The sequence below is a fragment of the Athene cunicularia genome (genome assembly GCF_003259725.1).
Source record: "Athene cunicularia isolate RWA chromosome 10 unlocalized genomic scaffold, athCun1 chr10_part1, whole genome shotgun sequence".
Lineage (NCBI taxonomy): Eukaryota > Metazoa > Chordata > Aves > Strigiformes > Strigidae > Athene > Athene cunicularia.
This window is the reverse complement of record NW_020799112.1, coordinates 11,352,141-11,364,894: the sequence shown is the minus strand read 5'-3', so window position 1 is coordinate 11,364,894 and position 12,754 is coordinate 11,352,141. Positions and strand designations below refer to the sequence as shown.

General features: G+C 39.9%; 1 protein-coding gene across 1 annotated transcript in view; it reads right to left on the bottom strand.

Annotated features, from left to right (window-relative positions):
- Window positions 1-12,754, bottom strand: part of ADAMTS17 (ADAM metallopeptidase with thrombospondin type 1 motif 17) — a 187,348-nt gene that overhangs the window by 115,730 nt on the left and 58,864 nt on the right. The window contains exon 7 of the mRNA XM_026856061.1: window positions 5,667-5,772. Coding sequence (XP_026711862.1) covers window positions 5,667-5,772 — 106 coding nt within the window. The remainder of the gene's footprint in view (window positions 1-5,666; window positions 5,773-12,754) is intronic.

The following is a 12,754-nucleotide window of genomic DNA, read 5'->3' as shown; positions in this document are numbered from 1 at the left end:
TTGGTGCTTCTACATGTTTGATTCTGCAACTTTAGTAATGTTGGTTTTAATGTCTTTTGGGAGGTAAGAAGTAACCTGGGGACAGATTGCTTCCTGGCAATTAATTGGTGTACTTTTGCAATAGCAGTGAAGAAAAACGTTCCAAAGAAATTCAGGTCAGGCAGAACCTGCCTGATAAATGTGGGAGTAACTCATGCCTCCGCTACACTTCAAACAGCAGTTGCAAGGTCTGCCTTCTTTTCTGTGACTGATCTCGCTGTCAGCACCATAACACTCAAAGATCCTACGAGTTGCTTTGCTCATACTTCTAAAAACTAGCTCTTTACAAATGCTACAAAGAAATCCTTGCATTTTCCATCATTACAATGTAAATGGTCAAAAGAGTAACATAGAGCAGAAAAGGAAGCTCAAATGCAAGCTTTTTTGAAAAATAATGTTTAAAGTCAGCCAGGATAGAAACTACACCGAGCTGCCTACATCAGTAGGGCTGCATGTTCAAGACTAGACTACAGTGCGCCGCTCTAAAAAGGACAAAGAGGGTTGTTGGTTTTTTTCTTAGCTCCCACATCCTGCACCTAAATGTTATAATCCCAGAATAAAACGAGAGAATTTGTAGTAAAGGACCTCCTGTTTTTATATCATTTCCAGAACCACTCCCCTCGCACCACCACCATGATTTGGCTGGCTGGCTCCATTGTTGCCGGCACTGCGCTGACTGGAATCACAAAAGAGACTGCTTAAGAAAAAAAAAAACAAAGAGTTTTATATCAGCATAGTGTGCACTCTGCAGCACTACCTGACTGGTCAGATCTGTATCCTATTCACTGTGGTGGTCCTCAGCTTTCACATGAAACTTCATTTTTAAAATGCATTATGACCAAATCTTTCTAAATTGCAAGGTGGGGGAGAAAGGGGGCTGTTAATTTCCTGTTTGGTTCTTAGGAATTAAGCCTGTATGCCTGCGCCACACTGACCTGGCTTTCCCAGAGTAAGTTGTCACAGGGCGTTATTCTGTACCTCTTGGATCTGCTCATTGCACATTCCCCTTTCAGTCTGCAATATTTTCATTCTGCCTTACAACTATTTGCATGACAGAATCTCTCTGCTGGGTGCTGCACTAGACAGAACGGGCAGGTGATCTTATTCACAAGTCTATTAGCATAAAACTCAGACCACGAAGGGAACATCCAGGCAGTGCTTTTCCCTTACCTGCAACACCACTATTGCTTGAGACACATAACAAAGGCTATACTTAATTATGCAGCAAATAATTATGTACCCTAAAGTAATTTTAACCAAGTTACATCTATCAACACTTAACATCTAAAGCAAATAACCATAGTGGACAGACCTGCTGATTTTAAACTCTTCTCCTGCCTGATTCCAGAGCTGTTTGGTTTGTGCACTATAGGCTTTTTACCTTTGGACTCGTTTTTGTCCTCATCTGTTTCAGCTTCAAGTTTGAGGCCATGTGGTTTCAGACTGTTGGCAACGGACTGCATCTTGCTTATTGTCAGTTGATTTTGATTCACTTTCTTAAGGGCATCTGACACGGTGTGGCTTCCAGCCATACCACCTCCGGCTATTCTCTCACCATCTAGGCAGTGCCAGGTTCCGCTAGCTCATGAATGGGAATCTTCCCTCCTCACCCAAGCCTGCCCCCCATCCCACAACAGGAAAGCTGAGGCTGTTGAAAGAAACAGGAATGGCAACAAAGCTGGCATTGTTGTCCTAAAAAACCACTGGCTACAGCACACCCGCTTCATTTAGGGGATAACGGATATAAGGATGAATCCCAGCTTTTGTTTAAAAGGCTTATTTGCCTTTTTCTTTGGAGAATGACTTGAAAATGGTAACAATGACACTGCTGTAGGCAAAAAGAGAACCAGGGGAGGGGGAAGTTGCACTCTTTTCCCAAAAGTCACAGCTGTTTAGGGTGGTCTTTGGGGTATGAATCTCAGATTAGCTTCACACTGGTGTAGTTCATGGAGGAGAAGGGAAGCACCATTCAGATCCTGGTGACAACAGTAGGGCATTTTCAAGGTCATACTGATGGAGATGCCCTGCTAGTCTGAGGAAAGATGAGAATAAGAAAGTATCCAGCTTATTAAGCTGTTTATAATACGAAGACCTTGGAATTAGACTTTTTAAGACTTCAGGGCCCACTATGGTCTCTGTCTTCCCTTTTGGATAGGTCAGAACACGGTACTCCACCCAGCAATCCCTGGATAAAATCCAACCAACTACGGTTACATTAAAGTGTGTTAATTTAAAAGACATCTGCTATTGCCCATGCTGAATGAAGCAAAGTGGCTTGCTGAGGATCCTGTCTTGTATGGTAAGAAGTTTATGATTTGCAGCCTCATCACATATTCAGTGGTCTCTACCCTGCCTCTTACCATTTTGTAACAGCAAAATTCTCCTGGACTCTTTGTAGGAAAAATTGTATGTAAATACAAATGGATGCTCCCTTTGTGTCCATGGACCACAATTACTGCTCCAGATTTGAAGATATAAATACAACAGGAAAAGTTATATCACTCACCGAATCATCAAGCAACAACTCTATAGGTTAAACGTGAAGATTAACTTTTATAGGACCTATAAGCATCACTGCAATGGACCTATTTAATATCTCCATGTTTTCACAGTGCAGCTGTCCATAATAGTGTTTTTTGCAGTGAGTCCAAATGACATTAGTGGCAGATTCCTAAATCTGACACATCAATTAGTAATCCATTCACTTTTTCCAAAGTCTACATCAGAAACAATCTGTGAATGCCAAATTGGTCTTGTGATCTTCACAGACATTTGTTAGTCTTAGGGCAAGAAGTAATAAATCTCAGCTTTTCTACACTCATAAGGAAATCAGCCTTCAGTAAAGCTCACAATTATGGCTCTCCAAAATTTATACTTTTGCCAGTATGGATGTAAGTTTTGATTTGATTTTTTTTTTTTTTTTTTTTTAAACACCTAGTTTTCCTTGGTTTTCATTTTAAAACCTGAATCTCACATCAGCTTCTTCATCTTCACAATGGGTTTCCTTACATTTCACTTAAAAACTACAAGTCTGTAAACTCGAGGTAAAGTCTGCAAACAATCCTTCTGTTTGCACAAGACATGCTGGAACAGGACTGCTCAGAGCATCCTGTTGCAGTTTAAAAACAGAAGAATAGGGAAGAGCCTGACACCTAGTAAGGTCAATGAAAAGACTCCTGCTGACTTCAAGGCCAGAAGAGCACCAGTAAGTTGACCATACTCTGAAATAAGTAACTAGGCCACTGGTGGATGACAGTAGAGATGATTTTGATGCTTGGGTTGGGTGGTGAGAGAGAGATAGTATTTTTTCCCCTCTGTTTTGATTTGGCACACTGGGGTTTGATTGTGCATGCTTATGGCTGGGCTTAAGCAAGGGAAGAGAGTACAGAAAGGCTGGAGGGCTTGTTCCAGTGTGTGACAGAGAATTGCAACTCACTATGAAATGGAACAGATCCCCAAATACCTGTGGCAGCAGAATCCTGCCAGCAGCTTCTTTAACCTTCTAATCAACATGCTTCTGCTTGAGACTCCTGGCTCATGTACCTTCAGAGCACTACATTCCCCAGCCCCAGACACCTTAGGTTCCTAGACTGTCTCTTACAGACCTTTCACACTCCTCCAGTACTCAGGACTCTTCCCAGTCTCTCTTGTCCGAGCCTATTCTACTCTCTTCTCTTCAAGTAAAGTAGCTTGTGAGGCAGTTCTGTTAGAAAATACAGTCCTTTGTCATTTGTCTTTCTTCACCTGCAATCTTCATTTAAATTCTCCATCTCTCCCCACAACGGGATCTACGACTATTCTGAAGCAGAAGATTCTCTGCACAATAACATACTCACTGTCCAGATCCTCCAGGGTACTGAACCCAAGTCACCCCCTGTCAACAGCTTTAGACATCTCATACCCTCCTCTTGAAATAGTTTTCCAAGATGGAGGGAAAGAAAGAAAACCAGCAGAGAAAGGACGTTATGGTCTTACTACCAAAACTGCACTCAGAAAAGAAAATGGAGTTTGTTATTTTCTGCACAGATGGAGAGTTGTATCTGAAAGCATTACATCCCCTATTTATGTTGTAGATTTTTTGCAAGGCATTATTAGAAGGAAGCTTGACAGCTCTGCTGAGAAACTTGGCAAACACCAGGGCAGACCAGTCTCACTCTTTTACACAGCTGGATTTTCTGAAGCTCAAGTATTTTTCCCTCTTGCTCTTGGCCCATCCAAAGATGAGTGCTGAATTTCCCTTAACATTACCCACAGGTTAATTTGTTATTAAGTTTAGGCTCAGTTTAACGTCTTGGCACATAATTTAAATAAAACCAAAACCAAATGTCCTTCATTTCTGCTGAAACCACCCTCGGTTTGGCTCAGCTGCCCATGGTGTCACTGAAGGGTGAACAGGAGATTCATTTTCATCTTGTCATTTTTGGTAGTATCCTAAATATCCTTCATGCAACTCTGAAATATATTGCCATAAAATAATTATTTGTCATGGAATGAGATTGGCCAGAATGTGAACACGGTACATTGGTTCTGACTTAGCTGTCAAATAGTTGTTACTGTAGGAAAGGAAGATACGACACATAAACTGTAGGGAGTCCAGAAGAGTGCAGACAAAACTTAGACACAACTTCTTATTAAAGGAACAATGGTGGGATTTCCCACCTTCCATCCAGAGAGGCTAAAAGAAGGAGTACTTGAAAATCCCATAGGTACAGCCCTTGTCTCTGTATAAATTTGTTCCTGGTCTAATTCTGTACCTTACACAGTCTAACTGTGACACCGTGCAACCAGAATGATGTCAATGGAAAGCAAAAAAAGATCGTAACTCTTGTAAGTGTGTGTATATTAGCCTGGAAAGCAGTGAATGTGGATGCTGATCTTTGGGTTAACTAATTAACTGCACTAAGATGATGCAGGTGACTCAGTCAATATTAGCTTTTTGAAGACTTTTTAAAGCTGCCTGTAAAAAGGCAGCTTAAAAAAGTCTTCAAAATCACCTTCAGAAAGTACCCAGTAATCTCATTCTGCAAATTTCTGTCAGACTAGGAATTATCATGTTCTTTGCTGTTCTTTCCAGTCCGTGTTCAAAGTGTGTTCATTAGCTGTGACTGAGCTGATAGATCAAGTTATATAATTTCTTTCTGTTGATCAAATAATACTGCTTAAGGGCATTTCCAAAATACTGATGTTCAGAATTTCAGCTGCAGCAGAATACTTCACTAGCAGAGATGAAACCATTACCAAAGTATTTAATTATTAAAATCCTTAACATAGACAACTGAACTTCAGAGAAAATTTAGCAAATTCAAAGATTTTGAAGTTGATGTCATTTTTGTGGACCTATTCTACAGCGTAAACAAAAGCAGAATTTGTCTCTAACTACTACCATCAATCATGTAAGAGAATGAGGCCTCTTTGTGCTACTCAAAATCAAAACATAGTGTAGAAAATAGGAGAAGATCAAATGGAAAGATTTACACGTGCTGAAATGAATATTTACCTAAGTCTCCTAAAAATTGTTATTTATCGATCTGCTAGATTTATGAAATCATAACAAACATGTATGGCTTTAAATAAAAGTATGCTACAGTGGCATAAGTAAAGAAAGAAACAGAAGGACAAGTTCTTACTTGTGGCCAAGTTCATGTGCAATTGTAAATGCCAGATTGAGACCATTGTCTTCAGCAAGAACACACTTCCTCTTAGCACTGCAGACACCTCCCAGGTAAGCGATGCCTGCAACAGAAACACAGAGAACATTCCCATCAGAATCCCTGAAACGGCTCATTCACTCAAAACATACAGCAGTAACTCAAACAACATGATAAAAAATGCACCCAGCATGAAAAATATTACAGCAGTTTGAAGACAAAATCATCTGAGTATTTTGTTCATCATCCTGTTGGAAAATCAGTCTAGAATTTTGTCAGACAGGAAACAAGCTAAACACACTCACCTTCACTGCTTTCACTGGAAAATATATTTCAGTCTCAAAAAATTCATCTAAGCTTGTCAATGCCCTCTACTACAATGTTAGAAGATGCAGTGAAGTGGCCTTAAGCATTTAAATGGAGTTCTCCCAGTTTTCAGAATAAAGTTGGGAAGAAAGAATAAAACAATAAAAGCAGAGACTCTCTGAAAAGACCTTATATTTTCCCTTATTTTCCTACTTTAAGAAAGCAAGAGTGGCAGAGTCAGAAAAGCTGGCAAACTCCTGACGGTGAGTCACAAATCCAATGTAGGTGGCAGAAGTCTTCTATGACTTAGTGGAATTTAGGATTTGATCCCATGGACATTTGCACAGTACTCTCCAGGCCTGTTTGTGTGGGCAACAAAAATGGTTGTAGGCTGAACTCAAAAAGGAATTCAGAAATTATGGCATGAAACTTCTGCTATGGGAAAACAATAGTCCTCATATGCCCTTCCTGCATCCAGACTGTCCCTTGCAGAAAGTGCCATTGTACTTGGAGATCCTATTATGGTATCACAGGCCACGCACAGGACAATTTACTGAGGGACTTTGTTTCACCTGCCACCTAGAAACTGCAGTTAAGCCTTTGGGAGTTATGCACAAAGGTTTAAGACAGAGCCTAAGGATGTCTCTATTTATACAAATCCTCTACTGCTAAAGGAGCAGCTCTCAAAAGCCACACAAATGGTTCAAGTGCGCACACAAAACAAGATTTCCAGATAGCATGCAGTAACCTAAAGGTGGGGTTCATCCCCCCGCTTCACACATCCTTCTGCCATGCTGGAAGAAGGGGAAGTGTTAAGACCTTCCACAAATGCATTTCAATTTTTTTCACAGCATATATATTTGCTTATATTTAACAAGAAATTTATTTCCTCACTGTAATACAGTGTAGAGGGGCAGCTGGAATCTAAGCTGCCTTTAATGAGTAGACCACAACCATGCAATGGAGACATGATAACTTTTTTTTTTTTTTTTTCCTTCTGTCAGCGTTGACAAAACTCTGTTTATCAGGGTGCAAATGGTATAAAACTTTAGACCTGGAAGAAGCCCAGTTCTGCTTTTATTACCATTTTGGCAACAATATGGACATAGATATTTGTTGTCAGGGGGATTCTGAGTTGAATGAAGGGATAGGCCTTCTAACTCAGCACTAGCAGCAGAGAGTGAAGGCCATGCAGAAATCAGACACTAACACTTGCCTACTTTAGAAGTGCTAACTGTAGAAAGCCAGATTCATACCACATGCAAAAAATTCAGTCAAGATTTAATCTTTTTAAATCAATGACCACAGAAGGCTAGATTTCTGCACTCTTCTTAAACTGAATTACTTTTTACTTGCAGAATAGTCCTAAGGATGTCAAGGAATTGCTCAGGAAGTAATATGTTACTTTGAGAAAGAGACTGCAACCTGAGTCCTCAGATAGAACAGAATCTCAGCTGTAGGTATCTGCAGTGTGTCTTGGGCTATGAACATGCTTTTTGTTTCTTTTCAAGATCACAAAACATTTATGGTTGATTTCTGAAAGGGAAGTAGATATTTCTCCTGATTTATATCTGCTACCATGCACCCTTATGGTGATTTACGAGTAATAACACCCTCACCAATAGCAGTCTTTTGCTTCAAACTCTAGTTGGGATCAGCAATTTCTGGGAATACTTTTGGTAGAAGGAAAAAACTGTTTGGGAAAATGTTAGTTTATTTTAAAACCAATAGCAGAAGGTCTGAGATTAAGAGTAACTGCCAGATTTTAATTAAAGGGAAGCAACAATTGAGTATTTGAGTCACATCAGCTAGAGACGAAAAGGAACAATTAGAGGACACAGCCAACCCTCTGCGTCTTTTGATACGTGCCTTTGTACATTTTTAAGTTTTTGAATCTTCTCCCAGCATGCATACATGAAACAGGGTACTTGGAAGGAAGGATGCTTCATGCCAAATTGCTAATCCACTCCATAGCTGCCTCTCCACTGGAGCACACTATGTTGTCACCAGAGACAAAACTGTGATGGCCCATCAGCTGCTGGTAATCCAGATCCTCCGCCACAAGACAGGACAACTTGGGAGGGCTGTTAAGTTGTCCTTCACTCATCAGCTTGCCTGGCCAAGGCTCTTCCCACAATGGTGGGCTATGAACCTGGGGCACAACCACTATCTACATGAAAGTTGCTTCTGGAGATCCTTCTGCCTTTTTTGGATGAGCAAACATAGTTCTGTAATAAACTGACCCAGCTCAGCTGAAATACACTTTTACTGAATGGGGAGGGATATTTTTATTACCTTTCAAAAGTTTTAGGTACAGCAATGACCAGAGCAGAATTCTTACTGAAAATGTTTTATTCCTACCACTAAATCTGATTTTTCTGCCTTTATCTTCCCTTTAACCAGTGCCAATATATATCTCAATTCTATCCAACACATGAGGTTTTAACTAAGAAGCAACAAAACAGTACTGCATCTCAAGCTCAGTGGTCAGATGGGCAAGCCAGTTTAGCTTGAAATGATTCATACTAATTTCCTTCTGATAAATTTCATAAAATGAGGCTGAGTCAATGTTTGCTGTCACTTGGAAATGGAAGGGCACAATGTTGCCATGTTTGGAAGATATAGCAATATAGTCAAGAGTTCTGTCAATACATTAAGAGAGGTTAAATATCAATTAAAATGTCAAATACATTACCTCAAATGGTGATTCTTCTGAAGTCTTTGTTTAGTGGTTCTAAACACCACTGAAACTGGCAATAACACTGCTCTGTGCTAAAAACCTCATTATTCAAAGGTGGAAAACTAATGATTAAGGACTTGTACATCCATCAGTGGCTAAAAAAGAAGTGACTGTGGCTCAGTTACAGACTCTTAGTCACTTTATTTTTATTAGTTATTTTCAATGCTTAATGTGAATCCTGTGTGGTCATTTTATAACATTTGCAATGACCAATTTAAAAATGTAGACATCTAAAATTAGTTTATTATTACAATTATTAAAGACTTCTGTTGAAGTGGAGCCCAGGGATCAGACAATATAGGAACAGAAGCGGATTGGGCAAGGAAACTCATAATCCTAGAAGGGCAGACAGCAGAAACCTTTGCAGTACATGAAATGAACTCAGTAAGAAGTCCAAGCTCATGAAGTGCTGAGTGCTTATTAATAAGAGTCATTCTGGAATAGTAAGCCAGTTATAACAAATTGTTATAGCGTTTTAAGACTGAAAAAGCTTGCCTCAAAAATGTTTTTGAAATATATACTTTCTATCAAACTATTTCCTAAGACTATAATTTCCTTTTGGACCAACACATTTTACCATTCTTTCATTAGAACGTAAATAGCAAATACACTATTGATCTGCAAATGTAACACAGTTCTTCAGTAAATATATCTGAGCCATTAAGATAAATTCAACTTTTTTGTAATCCAACACAATAATCCATATAATTGATACACAGAGAAAAACACACCTTTAATCAACAATAATAGTAGTACAATGCCTTGGTAGCTGCATTAATATGATTTATTTTCTTCCTTGGGATGAACCGAAAGTGCTGTTTGCTTCTTAAAATTCCAGATTTTTATCTGAGCCTTTCAAGTCTGGAGAACTGGAACAGAAACTTCATGAATTCAGACATGTTTGTGAAAATCCTGGCATGCTGTGGTTCTACCAGGCTGGGAATAATATAAGAGGTACTTCTCTTATTTGGTAATATTGCTTCTGGCCCTGTTTGGGAGACAGGTGTGTGAAATGAAAAATAGGAAAAGAAAGTTGAACTGGGTTTTTTTGGTTTGGTTTGGTTTTTTAAAACCCCACACTTCTCCTGTGCTCATGCAAATACACAGACAGTGGCTTTCTTCAGGGACAAAAAAGATGTCCTTATCTTTCCAGATAACTACTAACTGCCAGCAATTACCACAAATCTATTGTTAATATCAAAAGAGGTTGAACAGGACCATCAGTGGTAGAGGGAAAGGAAAGCCAATTACTATTTTTACTATTACCTAGTGTGAGGGTTTTTTCCTTTCTCTCATGAGAAATTGCATAATTACAGTCCATAACTTCTGTGCTTGGGTTTGAACACGCAAAGCTATCTACACTTCCATAGCAAACCTTAGGACACAGGCAACTGTGTAAACTCAGATTTATCCAAAAAGTTGTCATACATAAACAGTTTGCAGCTGTTGGCCTTTCTGCCAGCTAATGAGACCTCTACTAGCAATATCTCTAAGGGGAATGATTACATTTATCCTACCAGCTCAGCTCGGCATTAGGATATTACACACTTGCCACAGTGATAGCCAAAGCTGGTAGAAGACAAGTTCTGGTGCATAGATTCACATTTCATCCTATTTGAAACACCCAGGGCTTCCTCCTGATGACTGTGGAATATTCACTCAGTAAGTGGTTTGTCCAGGTACTCCAGCTTTCAACTCTCTAATGTCTTGTTTTCATTGCACTCTTAATACTTTAATCTCTTCTTTTGCCAGCCACCTCTGGATACAGAACTTTTACTTGATTAAAACTTGGCTAGCCTTCCTCTTCTCAATGTATTTGCTGTTGGGAAGGGAGCCAAACTCGAAGTCCTGAAGTCTGCTTGGCACAGATGGAGACTCACTGCATATCCACATGCACAGAGCAAACCTTCCATTCCCCACCATTACTAGTTTGGTGTTGAGCTGATGTTTTTCTCATCCTCCCACGATTTTCAATTTGTGCAGCTCACACATTGCCATCAATTACACTCCTGTAGCTTCTCTTAACATCCTACACAAGTAAAATCAGGAAACCCTAGACGTGATTCACACTCTGCCTTTCCGTTCAATGGCAATGATGTTTGACAGAGATGCCCTGCCTGTATTTACACATCAAGTCAGTCACCAAGGGAATCTTTCAGTGCTTATGATACTTAAAACTGAAAAATACTTTTCCTTTCTATAAAGCCTACATATAAAAGGTCCCAAAATTTTAAAAAAACATTAAAGAATTACCCATTAAACTGCCTCCAAGATAGGTAATAACGCAACCCCTGTTCTACAGCTGAATAAACAGAGGTCCCAAGAAGTCAGCAGTATCCAGGTGAAAAAGAACAGTATCCATGGAAGGACCCTCTTCAGCATGCACAACACAGAGAGGTTGAGATTGTTACCGTCACTGTCCTACTGAGCCTCCAGTTCCAAGTTTGGTTTACAGGGATCATCCAGAAGAAGCTAACATGGTGAGCTGTTCCTTCTTTTTATGAGAATGTGCTAATTCAAAGCCAGACATGCAATTTTAGTGGCACAGATTAATTTGGCTTAATGCTGGATAGTCATCTAGATGCCAATTTCTGTTAATCTTGCAGTAACAACATGGTTTCCATTAGAGTTTAATATTCACGTATGGAAACTGTTTTCCTTAGCAATAATTCTCATTGTCACTGTATTTAATGAAAACCACACTGGAAACAATACACTCATTATGAATCACAAGTACAAGAATTATAGTACAACCATCCAATGCATGAGAGACAGCTCCAGTCAGGTACAAAAACAAGTTAACAATCACACCAAGTGCTGTATCCAGTGCAAGCGACAATATTTTGAACTCTTTTGAAGTATTTGCATAGTAAGAGTCTCTGATGCCACGGACCATCTATGGAACGGGCTCCCAGGCACTTCAAGGAGTCAGCCACAGCCTATTTCAAATAAGCCTCTCCATAAGTATGCCTTTACCCTTAAAGGGAATGTGAAATAGGAAATAAGCTCCTTCGCTGTGTGCCTGAGAAAGAAATCTACACTGACAACAGGGACACCATTTTTCCTCCGTGCTTAAAGGTCAGAGAATATAACCCACTGTCTGTCTCATTCTGCTAGTACAAGAGACAAAAATGAGCCCAGGGAAGAAATTAGTTCACAATTCACTTGACCTTGTTGAGTGGCAGAACATCCACTCCCTCCTGAGGGCTTAAATTCCCTCCAAGGTGGAAGATGGATGAACCATATGAAGGAAAAAAGGCAACACAGGTCTGGTCCAAATGCAACCCTCTATGCAGGACAGGGTAGGCACTTGGGTATCAAGGGAATAGTCAAAGTCCTCAAAAAGAGTGTGTAATTCTGCAGAAGTTAAGCTAGAATACCATCCAGGCAGGTATATTGTATATACAACTCCTCTATTTTTAGCTGGTGTTGGAAAGTAGTGGAAGTAGTTTCTAGCACCAATTTTTTTGAGCATTGGTAAGCCCATACCATTTCTGCGGGCAAAGATGATGTGGATTCCTGAGAAACCCAAAAAACCTCTAAGGGCATGTGAGGTTCACGCCTCTGACTCTAGAGCACACGCTTTTTTCATACAAGGTTTTCAAGCTGGTATCCAAGTCCCCATATATACTCCTCCTTGCCTCACTAAAAAACTGCAAGTACTACACAGTCCTTACAGAAAAGCGAGCTAAGACACAGTGTTCGAATAACTGGTAAGATCACACAAGAAGCCACCACTACTTCTGAGTATACACATCAGACCCTGACTTTCTGTGCTTAGCCAACTTGGTGCAAATGTGCCCACCATCACAGAATCCTCTTCTTACTTTGGAGAATCTACCTTATCCCAAATTTCAACATGACCTTTATAAAACTCTTCTCCTTGCCTCCAAACCAGCATGACCTGCAGAGATGCAACATGCTTTCCCAGAACTCAGTGTACTCTGTGGCTGGACACCCCCCCTACGGAACAGACTGTTGTCCTGTAGTGCCCAATAAAAGCTGTTCTTCCTTGTAACTC